Source organism: Peromyscus maniculatus, chromosome 15 (assembly GCF_049852395.1).
Source record: "Peromyscus maniculatus bairdii isolate BWxNUB_F1_BW_parent chromosome 15, HU_Pman_BW_mat_3.1, whole genome shotgun sequence".
NCBI classification, from domain to species: Eukaryota; Metazoa; Chordata; class Mammalia; order Rodentia; family Cricetidae; genus Peromyscus; species Peromyscus maniculatus.
In genome coordinates, this window is record NC_134866.1 from 11,939,167 (window position 1) to 11,961,189 (window position 22,023).

At 44.8% G+C, this 22,023-nt stretch overlaps 1 protein-coding gene across 1 annotated transcript in view; it reads right to left on the reverse strand.

Moving 5' to 3' along the window:
* Nucleotides 1–21,662, reverse strand: part of Dnah5 (dynein axonemal heavy chain 5) — a 289,991-nt gene extending 268,329 nt beyond the window's left edge. The window contains exon 1 of the mRNA XM_076551699.1: nt 21,534–21,662. Coding sequence (XP_076407814.1) covers nt 21,534–21,545 — 12 coding nt within the window. The 5' untranslated portion in view covers nt 21,546–21,662. The remainder of the gene's footprint in view (nt 1–21,533) is intronic.
* Nucleotides 21,663–22,023: the final 361 nt, after the last annotated feature.

Sequence of the window (22,023 nt, forward strand, 5' to 3'; positions counted from 1 at the left end):
CTCCTCTCTCTTCCCACCAAGTCCCCATTCCACTTTGACGGCCTTTCCTTCTATCTTGCTTTTGTTTTGTGGCTCACTGATTTAACCAGGGACCCTCATATAGACATGGGTCTTTAGTTAACTTAAGAACATGAACAACTCACCGGTGCCTAGTGTCACCCAAGACGATGGCTTCCTCTCTCCCAGCCACCGTAGACTGCCAGTATCACCCTTGAGTGAGATGGGACCCCATGACCCATCTATTACTGATTGTCAACAGGCTCAGTCTTGTGCAGGTAACCACAGCTTCTGGGAAGTCATGAGCATCATGACCATGTCAGTCCCCTAAGACAGCATTTCACAACCTTGTCCCATCATCTGCATTTTATATTCTCTCCACCATTCCTCTGCAATGTTCCCTGAGCCTTTGAAGAGATCATATCGTTGCCCCGTTTAAACCTGAGTACTCAACAGTCACTGTTTTCAGAGCATCTTGACCAGTCACTAATCTTTGAATAAATCCTTATTTGTTGCAATGAGAAGCTTCTTTGATTGAGGCTGAGGGCAGCTCTAGTCTATGGATAGACACACAAATATTGATGGGGCAGTTTGACAATGTGTCTGTTATTTAAACAAACAATAGTACTAGGTTCACATGTAGTACCTACTCCTGGGCCTTGGACCAGGCCCACGGTACTAGGTATGAACTCCTTCCTGTAAGAATAGGACACTCAGATCAATCAGAAATCAGTTGGTTATTCCCATAACAGTAATGCCACTATTGTGCCAGTAAACACCTCTTGCCCAGCAAATAGTGGGCAAGCTCCAAAACTGAGAAAGATGGCTGAAATTTCTCCCCCAGATGCTTGCATACCCACTGCCAGAACCATGAAGGATGGTCAGGAGGGAGGAAGCTTCCCTCAATGGATTGAGTTTATTTTTTCTTTTTAAGATTACCAGACTTAAAAATCTCTTGTTCTTTTCTATCCTTTTCTGGGACTTTCTCCTATATACTTATGGGTACAGGGCCATCCATTGGAACATGGTCAGCTTACCAAAGACCACACCTTTAAAGAAAGCTGACTCTTCCTTCCCCAGAAGCCACCAATAGTCAAGAGTTACTCAAATAGGAATGAGAGCTGATAAGTCCTTCTCGGCTCCAAGCTGAAATGTTGTCTGGCTTGATCTTATGTAGGTCTTATACAGGCAACCACAGCTGCTATGAGTTCATGAGTCTGGCAGCTCATGAGTCCAATCATGTCCAGAGACACTATTTGAATCTGGTCCTCCTAACCTTTGGCTCTTACACTCTTTCCAGCCTTCTTTATTGTGGTCCCTCAGCTGGAGAAGAGGCTGTGATATGATGCTTCATTTGTGGCTGAGCACTCCAAAGACACTTACCTGCTGTACTTGGATTCATTATGAGTTCCTGTGTTAACCACCATCCACCACTCAAAGAAACTTCTCTGGTGATGTCTGAGAGCTGCACTAATCTACATGTATAGAAATATAAATTTATAGAGCAGTTTGATATATAGCCAAACAATAGTATTAGGTTAACTAGTGTGCTTATGCTGATTTTCAAAAAGAAGAAGAAGAAAAATAAAGCCAGATGCTATGGTTTGGAAATTCCCAAGCCAGTTACCTATATACATGTAGGCAAAGCTTACATCATGTCCCTGAATATGTTTAACCCTCAACATAACTTAAACGTGAACTTCATGCCCTTGTCAGCATGACTCGGTGAAATTAAACACATCAATTATAGACACGTTGTTGTAAGCAGTTTTCTGTCCCTCTCCCCTCCATAGAAAAACAATAACCACTCATCCTGAAAAGAACAAGCTGCTTGACCCCTCTGAGCTCTACAAACTGCAGGTGACTGCCATGGGTAAGCTTCCCATCACTTGGTCTGAGGTCCCCTGGATCAATATCTGTATCTCACTGTGTAAAAATAAACATGTCAGTTTTTCCTAACTTGATCTGATTTGGTTTTTGACAGGGGAGATTATTTGTCATCCCCTCCCTCGGAGACCGGTTGTCTTAATCTCTCTCTATTCTCTTCATCTCACCCAGTCTTCCCCGGGCTTCGGATAACTGTAAAGCATCCAGACGTGTGCACTTGTACTCGGAGGACAGTGGCAATTGTGTTTTTGCACAGGGCAGGGAGAACGTAGCAGATCACTCCCCTCCCAGAGCAGGCTGACTGTTGTAAGAACTCTTGGTGGGCACAGCCTTGAGGGGACCCACCATTCCACTTTAAATCGCTTTTCTTTACTTTTCTCAGTGAATTTGGAATGCCTGCACAACCTCCGTTTCTTGTGGATTAGGCATCCATGCATAAATCTAGCTGGTGTGTGTGTGTGTGTGTGTGTGTGTGGATTATCTGGGGTGATGGTAAAAACACTCTGAGCACTGCACAAAGAGCCCAAGAACATAGAGTTTCTCCGATTCCCAGTTCATGTTCATGCAAACTCTAGCAGGGGTTAGGGAAGGAGCTGTGGATAAATGATGGCTTCTAGGAGAGGGAGTGTCAATTTTTTTAGGAGCATGGTTCCTAGTAGGTAGCCCACATTCCAGTAGACTGCCCCCCACCCTGAAGCAGATGGGCTAATGAACACATCTTTAATAGAAGACATGAAGTTGTAGTAGGAAGGTGAGAGGGATCTGAGAGAGTAGGCGCGGGGGGGGGGGGGGGGAGCTGGGGTGAATACAATCGAAATACATTGTATGATATTCTCAAGGAATGATTAATAATAATTTTTTAAAAACCTCTAACAGGCCTGGGGTTTGAGGACACCATCGGAGTGGACGCAAGGGAAGTCAGGACCACGGGCACCTTCCAAAGTAGAGTTTATTTCTCTTTAACTGCGCTTATGGGAGAGTACCTTCCTCTAGGCAACGCCCCCAAACCTGCAGGCTGAGGTCATTAAGCACTGAGACAACGGTTTCAATATTTCAGGACTCAGAACATTCCTCACTCTTAAAATTTGTCACGGACTCTCTAACATACACATGCACATGGATTTATAACTTGACATTAACTATACAGAAGTTAAAACAGACAGGTTGAAAACACAAGGATACACAAACACATTCCTCCCATCAGCCATCAAAACACCGGTGCAGCTTCCTGGTGGGGTGTCTAATGTAGGTATGAACACATTTCGGACCTCAAGGACCCCTTGGAAGGGTGTGAGGCTGCGCACGGGCTCTGAACCATCTTTGATAGCTCTGGGCTATGGGAGTAATCAGTCCCCAGGCTTCCTCTGGCTCATCCCCTGTATCATTGGAAGGAAAGAAAGTGCTGGAAAACTACTTCCAAGGCCATCAGCTAAGGTTTTGAGGAGGTGGGTAATCTGAAATCCTACCAGCCTACATCTTTCTTAGTCCCTCCAGACATATTCAGGAGCAGGTTGCTGGTAACAGCAGATGCCTATCATAGGAGAGTGACCTTCCGAGAGTATGATGTCTTAACTCCCAGCACCTGCAGATACATTCCCTCACATAGAAAGGGAGAATTTTGGGCTGGAGAGATAGCTCAGAGGTTAAGAGCATCGACTGTTCTTCCAGAGGTCCTGAGTTCAATTCCCAGCAACCACATGGTGGCTCACAACCATCTGTAATGAGATCTGGCGCCCTCTTCTGTATACATAATGAATAAATAAATCTTTAAAAAAAAGAGAGAAAGAAAGAAAGAAAGAAAGAAAGAAAGAAAGAAAGAAAGAAAGAGAGAATTTAAGTTGCAGGTGGAAGTAAAGCTGGTAATCAACTGGTGTCAACATTAAAAGAATGCTCTAGACTACCCAGATGAGCTCAGTGCAATTATGGGCATCCTTATAATAGAAAGAGGGGGGCAGGAAAAGGGGGTCAGTGAAAGATGCACTGAGAAGCATAATCAAAGATGATACAAGGCTGCCGACTTTGCTGGGAGTCAGGGAATACAGTGGCCTCTAGACACTGGAAAAAAAAAAACAGGGACTAGATCCTCCCCTGAGCATCCAGGAGGACTTGTACAGCTCTTGCAGGCCCAGTCTTAGCCCCATGAGACCCATGTCAGATCATAACCTCCTGAAACTAAAATATATGTTATGTTTTACAGCACCAGAACACTGACCCTGACAGGGAATGGTCTAGAACATCATCCAGGGAATTGTTTCCTATGGACAGTGTTTGGTAGGCACTAGCAAGTAGGGAATTCATACTCTTCTGTCAACATCAAGATGTGCACCTGAATGAAAATAGTATCTTCACTTTATATATGCTTTGCTTGCATGCGTTTCTGTGAATCTTGCATATGCTTAGTACCCAAGGTGGCCAGAAGAGGGAATCCCTGGAACTGGAGTTGTAGATGATTGTGAACTGTCATGTGGATACTGGAAATCAAACTCAGGTCCCCTGGAAGAGCAGACAGTGCTCTTAACCTCTGAGCCATCTCTCCCAGCCACCCTAAATGAAACTAGTGTCAATGGGCATCATAGTCACTGTTCTATTGCTGTGAGGAGACACCATGACCAGGGCAACATTTAAAAGAAAGCATTTAATTGGGGACTGGCTTACAGTTTCAGAAAATTAGTTCATTACCATGATGGTGGGAAGCAAATCAGCAAGCAGGCCGGCCTGACACCAGAGCAGTAGCCAGGAGCTCACACTTGATACAAAGGTTGTAGGCAGAGAGAAAGAAAGACTGGCATGGCAAAGGCTTTTGAACCTCAAAGCCCACCCCCCCATGACACACCTCCTCCAATAGGGCCACGCCTCCTAATTCTTCCCAAACAGTTCCACTAACTGGAGACCAAGCATTCTAACATATGAGCCTTTGGGGACCGTTCCCATTCAAGCCACAACAATGGGTGTGCCAGCCAGAATTCTGTGCTCCACTTTTCTTCTTCAGACTTTCCCACCAGAGGTTGCAGAGTATCGTAACCAGGCCTCTCACCCCACAAATCTGAATAGATCAGAGGAAAACATGTGACCAGGCTAGACCAGTCCCTGGAATTCAGAATTGAAATTAAGAGAAAATCCAACTTCTCAGTGACTATGAACATGAGAGCTCATTAAGTTAGGAGTTGGCCATCTCTGCCCACAGAAAAAAATATGGACACAAATAAAGCATTATGCATAAGGAAGTGCAAGAAGAAACACATTGCAAGGACAGAGATGAGTGGCTCCCTTTTCTTGGCAGTCCTGGATCTTCCCCCTTCCTCAGAGTTACCAACACCTGTGCTCTGATGCCATGGAACCACCCTGGCCCTAATATCCCTGCTTTACTTGTTTTCTACATCTTGCAGCTGAAATAATCCTTGCTCACACATGACATTTCCATCACCAGGGTCTAGAATTCAATATGAAGTAATTACTATAACATACAGTACAATCTAAACATAGTTTTTAGGTTCACCACGAACTCTTCAAAGCAAAAATATGGGCAACAGATGATGTGTCTCTTCTCTCTTGGCCCAGGGGTTTCCTATTGTCACAAGACACTTGGGATCTGCTTGTCAGCCATAATGCACAACTCAAAGTACAGAGGTGTTCATGCAGATGGAGGAAAGCATTCACCAATAGGAAAATGGAGCTCAAGATGCACTCTCCCATCCTCTCTGCTCACATCCCCTAACACACAACACACACACATGAATATCAACACACAAATGCATGTTCACTCAGACAAACATGCACACACATAGACATACATGTGCACCCACATGAACATGAACATATACATATACACAAAAAAACTGAAAGAAAGGAAACCCACTACAAGAACACATTTCTATCCAGGGGATTCCCCTGAAATGGAGCTATGCAGATGCAACGGATGTCGTGAAGACCTGAGAAGGCACTGGTATCCACTCTCAGCCATGCTATCATTTCCTAAGACTAAAAGGAGGTCAAGAGGATGAAAATATGTGTTATTAACCTTTTTTAAATCTTTATAATAAGGTTTAAAACATTAGTTCACAAGGTGTACATCTGCGTAGTTACCAAGACATAATTAAAAGCCCCACAGTGAAGCTTAAGCAGCTTTCTCCATTCCAAGCCAGTGGCGTATGGAGATGACTAGGCTATGACCCACTTACTCCTCCAGGTACTTTAATTAGTCCCAGAAACACCGAAGCTCCTTTTTTGAGAAGTGGAAATCTATTTCTGCTATTCATTAGCACCCTAAAAAGCATTTCTGCAGGTATTAGATGTAATTCAATGGCCAGGCAATAGAATGTCACAAACACAGGGCATGATGAATGTCCTCCACAGGGCCTGTAGTACCCCTTCTTCGTGGGTGAGCCCTGTGTGTGCAGGCTTAGCTTTACACGAGAAATGCACAGATTTCAGCTAGGACAAAATTAGATTCCCAAACCATCATGAAGTTAATGAACAAGTGCGATCACGAGGCAGATGCCAGCGCATTTTAGGGAAGGAGTTAAATACCCTGTGTCTTTATTATGCTCTAAATTTTCTCTTTAAGCAGGTGGAACACATTTTCAAGATAAATGGATTGACTGGGTAGTTTTTCATTTTTAACTCTCTGGGTCTACATGAGCCTAGGCAAAAATGATATACACAAAGGCTCTGAAATCAATTCTCTGAGCAAAAAGAAAATCAAATACTCTGGCCCCTGTACTATCGATCGTAAATACAACAACATAGAATGCATAGCATTTGGAGTCATGAAAAGATTGCATCATAAGGATTTTTATTAGCCTAGGATGCTCAGTAGTGGGATGGACACAAACAGGTGTTTGTTTCCCAAGTAGTGGGAGGACCCAAAGTGAATCCTGCAGACCATCTTCAGGAAACAACCCCTGTGAAGTAGAAACACAACTGTGAAAACAGATTTCCTCCTGGGTGACTCTGGGATCCATCGGCCTTGCTGTGTGTAGTCAGGCTCCACAGAATGCTGTGTCTGTGAGTCAGCCCTACGGTTCTCCTGCTGGACTTCCTGAAAGCTACACTAGTCCCTTCCTAAAACAAGAGCAGACCCCAGAGACTGAGAGACTCAAGATCGCCTCCCTCTCTCATGTACTTCATCTGAGGGTGCCAGGTACACAACACAGCCCATGGCTCAAATCCCACAAAATGACAAAGGGACTTGTAAGGAAGGAATCTCCCCAGAAGTCCAAAGGGAGAAGACAAGGTCCACTGTCCAGTGCCTCCACCCTCGGGCTGTCTCCTGCTCACTTCTGCCCTGGGGGATCTTCTCCTGTGTCTCCTATCACTCACACACTAAGCCCAAACTGCCCTTCGTATCCTGTGCCCACATCTCTTCTCTAGCACCCCACCATTCAGCCACCACAGCCCAGCCCCCAAAGAACTTCGGGAAGCCATTCTTCATCTTTCAGCATGCCACCCCCTCAGCTCCTACCTCTTATGTCTAGTGACATGTCTAAGATTCCCTCCACCCCCAAAGATAACTTTCTTCCAAAATAAACTCTGCCGTTCAAATCATCAGTTACATTGACATTTCTAGACAGGTCCCAAATGGAGCAAAAAGCAGGCTACAGAAATGTAGGCTTACACTGAGACCTTGGTGAAAGAACCACGCCATGAGGCACACACACGAAATATTAGAGCCCTGTTATAAACGACTGGCTGCACATCTCAAATACAACAGGTTACCTAATGCCTGGCGCAGCAGCTACGCAAGATCGCAACCTGGTGTAACAGGGAAAGCAGCGTGATCTCACTACCTGCCAAGGAGTCATGCCACAGGGGGACAGTATTTCCCGTGCAGAAGCTTCAACGGGCAAGGACACTGCACTAGGTTGACTGTGACAGACCTCAGTCTGAGAGCTCCTGGTCCACCTCTTCCTTCCGGCTCCAGGACAGCATTCAAATGGCTGCTCACCTAATTGTCTGTCTGCTGCCATTACTGCAGTTGCCCGTCAATTTTCTTCTGTCACACGGCTGGCTGGCTGCGTGCTTAGGGGTCACTGAGAACAGCTGCCTGGGTTCTCTGCCATAATTCACCTTCAGCAGCAGCAGCTGTCCATCACACAGGGGCTGCTGGGAACCGGGATGCATGCAGGCTGGAGGACCGCGATCAGGAGAGCACAGGCATGAAGCTTCACAGAGAAGACCCGGAGCCACTGGTGGAGGCCGGTTTGAGGCTTCACCACAGCGATCCTCCCATGCTTTCACACCACTAAAATCATGGGCGTTTTGTGCTGAGTTAGTTTCAGCTTCTTAGGGCTTTCAGGACCGCTTGACATGCTGGTCTTCCCAGGGAGAAGGATAAACCTTTGCAAAAATTAAGACTCTCATCATTCGTTTCTTTATTTTTTGTTTGTACAGGTGCATACACATGTGGGGATGTGTGTGCGCACACTCATGTGTGCCTGTAGAGGCCAGAGGTTGTGTTCCGTGTCTTGTTCAATTGTTCTACTATTTTTTTTCTTTCTTTTTTCTTTTTTCTTTTTTCTTTTTCTTTTTTTTTTTTTTTTTTTTTTAGGCAGGGTTTCCTATTGATCTGTAGTTCATTGACTGGGCTAGGCTGACCAGCCAAGAGACCCCTCACCTCTGCCTCCTCAGAACTAAGATGACCAGTGAGTGTCTCCATGCCTGATTTTTCCAGGGGTGCTGGGACTGAACTCAGTCCCTCATGTTTAGCTTTCTCTAGACCTCACTTCTCAAAGGTTCCACCACCTTAACACTGCCCCGCTGGCGACCAAGTTTCCAGCTCATAAGCTTTAGGGGACTCATGAAAACCGCATTCAACCCATAGTAGCATGTCTGTGATGATGTAGTCACATTATCAGGAATAGTCTTGGAGCTAGGAGATGTCTCGGAGCTTAAGAGCACATACTGCTCTCACAGAGGACCACTTTTGGTAGCTGGAGCTCTAAGGGATCCAACACTCTCCGCCAGCCTCTGCATGTGCCTGCACTCTCATACCCATACACAGACAAACATGCATCAGATTATTAAAAACAAATCATAAAAACAGTCTTAAAGGAAGGAAAATTCCAATTTTGATCAATGCGAATCCAATCTTCCACTCGTCTGGTCACATCTAACAACTCAAAGTGTTGCCCATAAACTGCTCAGAAACCAGTCTCTCTAAATGGCCGTCACACTCATGAACTCGAAGCTATGGTGGTTATCAGCATAAGACCTACACAAGATTGAGCTAGCCAAGATTCTAGCATAGAGGAGGAGTGCTCTCCAGGCCCCATCCTTCCCTGAGGAGCTGTTGGCAGCTGATGGCTACTAGAGGGAGGAGGAACATTCTTCTTTGAAAGTGCAGCCACTGGTAGGTTTCCCAGGCTCCAATGGAGGGACCCATACCCGTGTACACACGGCCAACACTAATTGGATTTGGTGAGTTATAGAAAAGGAAAAGAAGGGTCGGAGAGCTGGATCAGCAGTTAAGGGTACACACTTGTCATGCAGAGGAACCAAGTTCAGTTCTCAGCACACACACACACACACACACACACACACACACACACACACACACAATTAAAAATAATAGAAACCAATCTAAAAAGGAAGAAGACATGATGCATGAGGGGTACATGTTGAAGGAATGTAGAAGAAATTGTAAGGGCAAATGGGGAGTGAATATGATCATATTTCATTGTATACATGTATGAAATCCTCAAAAGATAGTTATATAATAAAAAAAAGTTAGTCTGTGTGCTGAATTGTTTGATGTCAACTTGGCACAAGCTAAACTCATCTGAGAAGAGAAAACCTCAATTGAGAAAAGGCTTTCCTTAAGATCAGGTTGGTGATTGATTAGGGAGAGTCTATCCCATTGTGGGTGGAGCCAGCCCTGGGCTGGTAGTTCTGGGTTCCATAAGAAAGCATATGCTGAGAAAACCATGAGGAGCAAGCCAATAAGCAGCACACCTCCAGGACTTCTGCACCAGATCTTGACTCCAGGTTCCTGCCCTGCTTGAGTTCCTGACCTGACTTCCTCCAATGATGAACAATGACATGGAAGTGTGAGCCAGATAAACCCTTTCCTCCCCAAGTTGCTTTGGTCATGGCGTTTCATCACAGCAACAGGAATCCTAACTAAGACAATCCGTCTTTCACAGAATAAATAGATGCTGTGGACAAGAACACAATGTCACAGGAATATGACCTTGGCCATGGTCCTTCAGATTAAATCTCCAGATGCGTGAGTACAACAGAATTGTGGAGTGCTGACAGAAACACATCTGGAAATACATTTATGTTAATGATCTAAATACATACCACCATCCCAAAATGAAATGTTCTTCCTTTGGTTGGACCTGAAAGATCTGTGACCACTATCACTCGACCACTCCACGGAGAAGACAAGGAAGGGGAAGCCAGCATAGGGAGAGACAGTATATTGGCCTCAGTCCTTTGGGGCTGCTCTAAGAAAATCTCTTATATTGGTCAGTGTCAGAGATGTTACAAATGAGTTGGGGTGTCAGGGTGCACGCCTTTAATCCCAGCACTTGGGAGACAGAGGTGGGTGAACCTCTGAGCTTGAGGCCAGCCTGGTCTACAGAGCGAGTTCAGGATAGCCAGAGCTACACAGAGAAACCCTGTCTCAAAGAATATAGAAGAGAGAGAAAGAAAGGTAGGAAGGGAGGGAGGGAGAGGGAGAGGGAGAGGGAGAGGGAGAGAGAGAGAGAGAGAGTTCTCTAGTTCTAGTAGCTGTGGAATCCAAGTTCCTGGTAGATTCCGAGTCTGCTAAACACTCACTCTGCTCCATATATGGCACTGGTTGCTGTATCCTTGGATGGTGAAATAGCAGAAGGGACTAACAGACTCCCTCAAGCCTTTTGTAAGAATACTAATCTCATCATTATGATCTGATCATTTCCCAAAGTTTCCACCTAATACCAGTACATTGAGCATTAGATTCAACACAAACTTTGAAGGGACACCAACACTCCATCCATAGCACCCTTCTTTGGCTAATTTCTTGAAAATATGTGCCTATGGAACACACTGCCTGGGCTTTCCTTGAACCCAAAGCTTCACGGTGAACCCGTTTGAGAAAGGGAATAATGTTGACTAAGGACTGGACATTTTATATCTACTGTCATTCTGTTACTAGCTTATGAAGATGATAATAGTTCCATTTCATGCATGAAAAACTGCAGGTTTGCAGCAAGTTTATGAAAAGATCGTTTTAAAAACTGCTGTGACGGTTGTTTCTAGTGGATAGAGCTGACCTCTCATGTCGGATTGCAGGCATATACCACCACGCCTAGTTTTGTGTGCAGGGCTGGCCTCTTGAGTACCAGGATTGAAGGTATGCACTATCATTCCAGCTTTGTGGTTGTGGTTTTTAATTTTTAAAATAATTCTTAACATACTTTAAAGCAAAAAAATTCAAAGGAGGAAATTTCTAAGAAGGTCATGAACTTAATTATTCTTCTGGGCTGAATTTATCACCTCAAAAAAATGCATTGAATTCCTAAAGCACGGGACTACAGGCTATTTGGAAAACACATCTTGAAGACTTAACCACATTATAATGAAGTTATCAGGATGGGTGCAAATTCAATGTGATTAATATCCTAAAAAGGAAATATTAAAACAGGCATGCACAGAGGGAAGAAGATGAGAAGGCACAGGGAGAAGACAGTCATGTGGCTGGAATGATGCAGCTTCCAGCCTAGAAACATCTGTAGCACCAGGACAGGAAGAACGGCGTGCAACCTTCATATGGGGCCATCGGAAGCCAAGGGAAAGAAAGACACAGAATGAGCTTCTAGAAAAAGCCTGGCTCTTGCCAATACCTTGATTTCTGACTTCTCAGAATTAGGAGAGAACAGATTTCTGTTGATCAAAAGTGCCCAGTGTGTGTCACTTTCTCACTGTAGCTCTAGAAAACTAATAGCAATACCTTTCCTTGATTAGTTAACTTTTTAAGAAAAGTCAAAAGGCTGGCATTGGTGTGGTAAAATCAGAAACAACAGACAACTATGTATAAAGCAGACACTGCCTCCCACTTGGCCCTTCAAAGGCATCTGGCAATATCAAAGCCAATAGCAAGCAAGCAATGAACCCACAGCCATGCCTGCATACTGAGGTGAGTTTTAATATCTTTGTCTAGCAATGCAGTGCTGAAAAAAATCCAGCTAGAAAAGAATTCATTTGAGAAAGGAGATTTCAGATGCTCGCTGCTAGTGGGTGTGTAGATTTATCTTCTGACGTGTACAGGCTTTAGAATATCACTGGGGATTTGCATTTTCCTGGCTAATGTTTTTTTTTCATGTTTATAAAGTTAAAAATTAAACATATGAGCATACTTTAAGGTTGACAATATTGAAAGTTGGAAAACAAGATCAATTTGACTGGATTTAGTAACTTTGAGGAGGTAAAAACATCAAGCAAACTTATTTGGTTTATTTGGCCAAAGACTACGAGTTTAACTATTAGTATTTTGTAAACCACACTTATCATCAAGATATTATTCCTATAAACAAGTCTATATTAGCAAATGTTTTATATTTAGTGATTTGAGCATTCATTTTATATGGTGAATAAAATTTGTTCATTACAGCCAAAATTTAGGATGTTGAACAGAAGAATCCAAATTTACTTCTTTTTTTAAAAAAATGCTGTTCCTAAGAAAATGGGAGGAATAATTATCCCCAAAGTGAAAAATTCCTTGAGCATAGCAGAAGCCTCTCCCTGGTGCAGTGGCTTCTAAACACTCCTGGCTAAGCCTGCTCACCTTCCTGAGTTCTCATTCAAACTGCAGGGCTTCCTTTCCCCTCTAGTCCCCTATTTCATATACTGGCCAAGATCTTAAGTCTGCCCTTTCACTACCACATTCTCATGCTCCTCCTCCATGCTACCTCCTAAAGGCAGTTTCTCACAGATTTACATAGCTGAGCCTGCCTACTTCCCTGACCTCCAACTCGAAAGGTTTTTTCTCTCCCTCTCATCCACCTCCTCCTCCAGCAGCCGTCAGTATTTACTGCCTGCCACTCTACTGTTTTCCCTTAAATGCCAATTAAATTATCCTCAGGTTTCAAAAGTTCCTTTTATTACTTCCTGAATTTATTCCACTATTCATTTCTTAATGTGATCCTTCAAAAGGCATGAACCTCTTAGAAATAAAAGTGACCAGTAAATTCACACTTTCACAAAAGGAAAACACCACATGAATTAAAAAGAGCAATGGTTACTGAGTTGTATTTAGAATAAAACTGTTTTAAAACACAAAACACGTACACACACACACACACACACACACACACACACACACACACACACACACACCACCTGAAAGCCCAGCATTTGGGAGGTAGAGGCAAGAGGATCAGGACTTCAAGGATATCCTCAGCTACATGATAAGTCCAAGACTAGCCTGGGCTACATGAAATCCTGTCTCAAGAGAGAGAGAGAGTACACAAATGTGAAAGTAGCTGAAAACTAAGCAATAGATGTCTGGTTTGATTTTTTTTTTTTTATCTATGTGTGTCTCTGTATGGGAACGTGTTCATGTGTAAACATACCTGTGGACATCTGAATAGTATGTCAGAGTTCTTGGGGTTGGGAGTTCCAGGTGCTTGTGAGTTGCCCTGTTGTGGGTGCTGCAGACTGAACTCTGGTCTTGTAAGAGCATCAAGCCCTCTTAACTACAGAGACATCTCTCCAGCCCATAGATGACTGTTTTGATTAACAAGATCATTTTCATAATAAAAGTTGCAGCTGGTACAGCACCTGGGAGCTTGCACATGCAGAGGTGTGTTTTAGTGACCAGTATTTCCACAGCCTTTCTAACAGCAATCCAATACTGGAGCACATTCCTCTCACGGCTCTCTTTCTTGTCTTAACAGCAGTGTGTTAATCTAACCGGTCTAGGTCTACAAACTGGCTCTTTTAATCCACAGATTATACACCTGAAGAAAATAGCAGGATTATGCATGAACTTCTAAAGCTTTGTTCCCACGTGATCATAAATTTCCCTCACCAGAAATAAATAAATAAAGAAGAATAAAAATAAAAAAGGTGGTGGTGGTGGTGGTGGTGGGAATTCATTCTGTATTGTTTGGTAAAAAGTCAATTGTCTTCATGGCCATCACTCATTGATTGGCATGATAGAGTGGCCCCTTTAGTAGGAGCAACACTGTGGTGGGGAAAGCCTAATAGCAAGTAAAAGCTCATCCAAGGGATGACTATTAGCCCTGATCACAAGGACCAAGTCCTCCTCCCTCCTCCTCCTCCCTGTTTGCATGCTCATTTGTAACTTTGGGATTACAAAGACCCCCCAAACTATTCTCATCCCATATATGCCTCCCATTGAGAGTGTATTGGCTGATTTTTGTGTGTCAGCTTGACACAAGCTAGGTCATCAGAGACAAAGGAGCCTCAGCTAAGGAAAAGCCTCTATGAGATCCAGCTGTAAGGCATTTTTCTCAATTAGTGATCAATGGGGGAGGGACCAGACCATGGTGGGTAGTGCCATCCCTAGGCTGGTGGTCCTGAGTTCCATAAGAAAGCAGGCTGGGCAAGCTAGGGGAAGCAAGGCAGTAAGCAGCACCCCGTCATGACCTCTGCATCAGCTCCCGCCTCCAGGTTCCCGCCCTGTTGGAGTTCCTTCCCTGACTTCCTTCAGTGATGAACAGGATATGGAAGTGTAAGTCAAATAAACCCTTTTCTCCCCAACTTGCTTTTTAGTCATGGTGTTTCAGTCACAGCAGTAGCAATAGGAACCCTGACTAAGACAGAGAGGAAGTGTGGTGTTTTGAATAAGAAGGACCCTCATAGGCTCATATGTTTGCACGCTTCGTCCCCAGGTGATGAACTGTTGGAGGCGTGGCCTTCTTGGAGGAGCTGTGCTTATTATGCCTTTATTCTAAGTGGTCCTGCTTGCTGTGGGACTTGGTGTTGGGGATCTTCCTGAAGCTGCCCTTTCCAAAGCCCTCCCTCAGTGCCCCTGGCAAGCGGCCCCTCCCTTGGAGCTGCCCTCTCCAGGCCCCCGCCCAAAAGAAAGCCGGCCAAGCAGCGGCTCCACCCCCTGAGAATACTTGAGGTCTGGCCCGTGGACTTCCCCTCGTGGGTTTCCCTCCTGGTTTCTCTTCTTCCCCAGGGACCACCCAGGAATGCTCTGCTCGGATTAAACCTGGGCTTATTTATTCTGCTTGATTGGCTTAGTGTTTCAGGAGAGGACACCCACGGACGGGGGATATTTTCTTATCACTTGGTACCCTTGCTTCCCTCTCGCTGATGTTCTTCAAAGCCCTATCTGATCCTCAGCCACTGCTACAGCATCATCCCCTGCTGCCTCCCTCCACAGGGCCCTCTGCTTGTCTCCACTGGGCCTCAGCTCCTCACGAGGCCCTGTCTTCAGGCAGGACTTGCTCTGCCCTCTGCCTCTTTCTGACCCCGCTGCCGGCTACAGAGGAGGCCCCTGTCCTCATAGCTGTCCTTGTCTCTCTAGCACACAGAGGCCACTGTCTGTTCTTTGGTGATCTCCAGTCCCCATGCAGTTCCTGAGGTGGCTCTCTTGGAAAAGACTATCATTCAGCAACCTTTCTCAGAGGTAGGCCTTGATTTCTAGTTCTTTTTTTTTCTTTATTATAAATTTTATAGTAGAAATTATAAATTTTCTACTCACTCCACATACCACCCACAGATCCCCTCCTCCTCTCTCCTCCCATCCCCACATCCCCCAAATCAAGGTCTCCCATGGGGAGTCAGCAAAGCCCAGCACACTGAGCCTAGGGAGATCCAAGCCCCTTCCCACGGCACCAAGGTTGCACAGGCGTCACACCACAGGCACCAGATTCCCAAAAGCATGCCCATGTACCAGGGACAGATCCCGCTCCCCCTGGCTGGGTGCCCCCCAAACATTTCTATTTCTTAATGAATGAACAGTCAGTGGGACACCCTATGGTATCAATGTTCAGAGATGAACCATATTGTGGAATATTAGTTTAACTATGTAAAGATGCTCTGCTTTTGTTTATGCTGCATTTGTTTAACTATGTAAATACGTGTTGCTATTTTTTTACCTTGCCTGCCTAAGGCACCTGATTGGTCTAATAAAAAGCTGAATGGCCAATAGCTAGGCAGAGGAAGGACAGGTGAAGCTGGCAGGCAGAGAGGAAAGGGCAGCCAGTGTCGGGGGAGGGGGGGCACACAGACAGACAGACATGGAGGAAGCAGGAAAGCAGGATGGACAGTGTGTAGATGAGGTAAACGAGCCTGGGGCAGCACTTAGATTAATAGAAATAGGTTAGTTTAAGTTAAAACAAAAAAAGAGCTAGCTAGAAACAAGCCTGAGCTAAGGCCAAGCATTTGTAATTAATCATAAGTTTCCATGTCATGATTTGGGCTGGTGGTCCCAGAAAGCCTGCTAGAGACCCACTCAGCCCACAGCTTTCCAAGAGGAAAATTGCTAAATTGTGTTCCACTGTCCAAAAGTCCAGGATCATGTACCGTGGTGGATGCTCTCAGAAGACTCGGCCCATGTCCTAGAGTCTCACTCTGCTGGTCCCACCTGGAAGCTGCTTCCCAACAGCTGACCCTGCACATCCGCTCTCAGGGCAGCAATGCTGGCCCATGGGAATTTGATCATAATGCCGTTCCTCTCTGGGACAGGTTTCACCTCAAGCTTTCACTAGTGAGCCAACATGGAGTATTAACTCTGGAGAGATGCCTCACAGAGGTTGACAAGTACCGCACCACTCCTGGAGACAGGCCACCCATCTCACTGCAAGTCAGGCATAAATATCAACAGGGGCTGCAACTGTTTCTTGTTTGTTCAAAAATTAAATGAAGGACAACACCATTAATTACATAGTGACTATCTGAGACGCCCAGGAGTCACGAAGGGGAATTTAAGACAGACGAGGGCTTCTAAGAACGGTGTGGGCTGCAGACATGACTCCCTGGGGAAAGTGCCAGCTGCACAGGCTGGGGACCTAGACTCAGATCCTCAGCACCCATGTAAAATAAAACTTCCATGCAGTGGCTCACACCTGTGAGCCCAACCCAGCAGCAGCAGCAGCAAGAGACAGGAAGACGCTAGAGGCCCTCAGACCAGCTTGACTAGCTAAGTCATCGCTGAGCCACAGGTTCATTGAGAAACCCAGTCACAAAATACAAGGTGGAGCATGATAGAGGAAAGACACCTCCTAGTCAACACATGCCCATGCAAAATAAATGTGCACACATACACATCCAGAGACTCGGGTCAATATATGCACATGCAAAGGAAACTTGCACACACAGAGACACAGACACAGAGAAGAGAGATACTATGGTCAATATATACACATGCAAAGTAAACCTTCAGACACAGGGAGAGACAGACAGACAGACTCTGGCCAATACATAGGCATGCAAAATATCCTGTGTGTGCACACACACACACACAACACACACATACAGACACACACACACAGAGCACTTAATGTATGTGAAGGAAGAGAAAGAGGGAAAGAGACAAATGAGGGAAGAAGGAGAGATGGAAAATGAGACAATAAGCCAAATAAGAAGGAAAGGAGAACAGGGGAAAGGAGAGGAGAGAGAGGAGGGGAGGGGAGGAGAAAGAGAAAGGGAAAAGGGAACGAAGAAATGAATAAAACAGAAGGGAGGGAGAAAAGAAAACGAAAGCACGAAGCACTCTTCCCTGAGTGGGTCTGTTGTACTTAAACACAGTAGGTACTTCCCAAGAGTTTGCTAAACGGAACTGAACTGCTCAAGTGTGTTAATACCACCCCTTTTCTAACTGCATTTTCTGAGTACTTTCTCCAGAGAGGTGAAAGTAGAAGAAAATCGTGCATTCTGTCAACGCCCGGTCCTCTGCAGCGCAGGTGCGAAGCGTCAGGACCCACCTGCCCTGACTGGAGCCGACAAGAGGAGCCACTGGTCTCCAGGCTGGTTTCCCTGGAGGAGGCGCAGTCTGGCGGATAAAAATATCCTTGGCAGATGATTTACTCGTGAGTTCTGCCACTGGTTTTTACTCGGAAACAAAGTAACCTAGAGCTGTTCCACTCCTTTTTTGCCTGTTTGTTGAAGGCCACAGACACAAAGCCAAACGCAAACAGCATAGAGGCGTAAATAAACACTGGCGCTGGCCCTGAGCCAGGAAACAGCTAAGCCTGACAAAATGGGAAAATGTAACAGGTGAGCTTCCGCCTGGAGTCTTTTAAGCAGCCAAGAAGATGCAGTTCCTCGAAATAGCCATGTTCACAGGATCTTTTCTCTTGATACTGAGACTGGCTTCATGAATTCCATCACTCAGACATGCGGCAGGCAGACAAGGAGCCCTGCCCTCCTGGGGAAGGTGAGGTCCTGTGAGATCACTTTTCAGCAACCTGACACCATATGCATTATATGTGGCTTCCGTGTCCGTAACCATAGAAACACACCTTTGCAGTATTCATGATCATTCTCCAGGGCTGCCAAAATCTTCTCCCTGTCAACCTTGGCTTAGGGGCAGTGATAGCACTGAGGAGAGAAGGATGCCATGTAGACGACAGGACTGAGCCCTGCCTCTGTTTCAGTCTTGACTTTGTTCTTCACACTGACCTGGAAACATTTCCCACCTTCTGCCTGCTGTTTCTGTAAACCGGGAGCTGCTTGCTTAGCTAGGGAGGTGGCAAGAGCAGCAGGGAGTAGTTTACAGAGATCTGACCCATCCACACAGACAAAGCATCTACCAAAGGATGCTTGCCTTGTCTCAGCACGACGTGCAGATTTCCAGAAGGGAGATTCTAGTGCTTGCTTGATTTTGGTTTTTTTGAGACAAAGATTCCTGATGTAGCCCAAGCTGGCAGACAACTTAAACCCCTTTTTACCTCAGTGCCTAAACAATGACATTACAGATGTGTTTCTCTGTGGTCAATCCAGAAACATTATTCTCTGACCTTTTTCTAGATACAAAATTGTATATACATGAATTTATTACAGGAAAAATGTAAAAAGACAGGCTCTCTCTCTACATAGCCCTGGCTGTCCTAGAACTCACTCTGTAGACCAGGCTGGCCTCAGACTCAAAGATGCACCTGCTTCTGCCTCCTGATTGCTAGGATTAAAGGTATGAGCCACTTACCTAGCAATTACAGAAAATTTTTAAATAAAGAAAAAATTAAAATCCTACTTAATGTCAGTAGCCAGAGACAGTATCAATACTTAGTTGTGTGTTTTTAATTTTGCACTCCAATCATATTCATAGAAATGTATTCCCTTTGTAACCTATTTTTTCACTCATTAATTTATAAGATGATTTTTTAAAATATTGTTTCATATTGATTGATTGATTTGTGCATGCATGGCACAGCACACATGTCGGGATAAGGGGAGAAGCTACAGAAACTGGTTCTCTTCCTCAATGTGAGTCCTGAAGATTGAGCTCAGATCCTCAGATATCGCAGTCAGTGCCTTTACCCACAGAGCCAGCCCCTTAACATGATTTTCAACAACATTTGGGGACTGAAAGCTTTGCAAATTTGATAGCTAAAAAGACATATATCAAGTTAACTTTTTTGATGTGCTGCTGAAGTTAAACAAGAAACATTTGCTGTGCATGGAGGTGCTTGCTGGAGGTTGAGGCAGGAAGAAAGGGAGTCAGAAGCCAGCCTGGGATACTGTATAAGATGCTACCTCCAAAGGGAAAAAAAAAAAAAAAACAGAAACAATACCCAAGGGTAAGGACATAGCTCAGTAGTAAGAGGCCTAGAATGTGCAAGGCCCTTGATTAGATCCCCCAGTATCACCCAAAACTAAAACAGCACACCTGATCATTTTAAATCCTTCAATTTCAATAGATCCACACCCAGAGAAAATTGGAGGCAAAGAAAATAGCAGTGAAATTTTAAGGCAACCACAGTTAACAATGCACAAGAACACAGTATGAAGCTAGCAGGTATGTTGCGCATCCTTACAAGATAAAACTTGAAAGCGTTGGTGGGCTCACATCATACGGCATTAACAGTCATTGGTTTTCCCAATATTCACATCACCTGTCACTTCGTGGTCTCTAGTTCTTTAGACAATGAAAATGGAAGGATCATTGAGAATATTAAAATGAACCAAATATCACCTTTGATGAGACAGACTTATTAGAAACACCAGGTATTTATAGCATATAAATTATACAAAAAAAAAACCCAAAAATATTAACATGCCTCCCACAACGAAATGCTCATGGTACAAAGGAGCAGCTTTTAAACAAGGTAAATATTTACAGAGAAATTCTGCATGACCTCATAAGTAGAATCTAAAAATGATGAACTAGTGGAATCACCTGGAGGCTTCAAGCTGACCCCAATAGAGAGAGGTGTCAGGAGAAGGATACAAAATTTCAACTAGGAAGTAATAAGATTAAGGCATCTATTCTGCAAGATAGTGACTAGAGTTTGTAACAATGAATTGTATTCTGGAAACCAGGTAGGAACAGAATTTGTGTTCTATTAATCAAAAAAGATACTCATTTGGGGAAATGTGTCCTTTAATTAGCTCCACAACCACTACAATTTCAATACTTTTTGTGAATCAGGGGCTGTATCTCAGTGGTAGAGCACTTACCTTGCATGTGCCTCTGATAAATGTGAACAATTTTGTCAACTAAAATAACTCAAGAATTTTACAGAGAAGAAAATGCCAAAGTAGATGAGCTGTCCATATACACTGTTCTTCATTCAGTATGTACTCACATTTATTAACAACAAATTGCATATTTTATTGATTTTTATAGTAATGTAGTTATATGTGGTATGGTTAAATGGAATATATATATTATAAATACATACATATTCAATCTTCCTTGAAGACAGATACAATTCACCTGGGTTCTTTTTTACTCTGAAACAGTCACTGAAACTAAATAGGGCTAGGGTGTGGGTCACTGGTACAGTTCTTCCCTGCCTACATTCACAGAGCCCTAAGTTGGATCCTCAGCCACAAAGAAACACAAATAGACAACCTAAAATTTAAAAGGAGTAAAACCACATGAAAAGGGAGCTGGTTGGCATGCACCTCTTGCTCTCTGCGTCTCACCTGCTGGAAAAAGGATTGGAAACCACCTAATGGGGCTTTTATCCGCAGCCCAGTCTAACCCTAACCTAACCCTTACTCTCCCCTAGCCCTACGCTTCTCTCTCCCTCTCCAAGGGAACTAAACATTTGCTTTTGCCCGAACACAAAGGACTAGTGAGAGCTGGTAACAGCCAACAAAAGTGACCTTTAACCACACCTAGATATCTGTGATGCTCGCTGCGGGACAACCAAGTGTCTTGAGTCTAAGTCGCTGACAACCAGCGTCTGCTTAGCAATGAGAGTAAGCAGGATAAAGACAGGGTGAAGATACTGGGTTGGGAGGAAGTGACCCCTGAAGTCCCCACATTTACATTCAGTGTCCCAATAGGCGGGACTGCCTTGTGCTGCCCGGGAAAGCCTGGGGCGGCGGGGGGAAGGGGGGGGGAGACAGCAGCTCTTGCCATAAAAAGCTCATGAAAGCGCTTTTAAACCCCAAACTCTCGAAGTTTAACCCCAGAACAAAAGCCTGGCAGACCCCCCTCGCCTCTACCGCCACCCGCGGAGCTGGGAGCCCTGAGTTCACTGGGTGCAGGAGCCACGCGCGTGGAGTGCACACAGTACCAGCTTCTCCATGGCGCGGCGCTCCTGGGACTCTGTGCAGTGTCCACGGCCTGGTGTGGGGGGGTCCCTGCCGCTGGGGTCCCCAACCACAACCTCCTTCAATAGACGCCTCAGGTTGCCTGTGGTCGGGTATGCAGAGCTGTTTGCTGCTCCCCGGGTTGCCATGACGACAAGCAATGCTCCTCCTGGACCAGCTCCCTCCTCCCGCCTCTGACTACAGGGCACCTTCCCAGCTCCCGCTCCAGACAAACTATGGGGACATTAGGCTCAGCACTGGGGAGCAGAAGGCAAATTCAGGGCCATTTCTTAACAGTGAGACATCGGGTTTCTCTTAAGTTTCACATTAACGTTATTCTCAGCGTCATCTATAAGCAAATCCAGGTATTTGTAATTTGTATGAATGAGAACTTTTAAGTGTGTCCAAAAAAGTGTTATATTCAAAATATAACTTGAAGCTGCTAACACTAATCTGTAGTTTTCCCACAGCCTG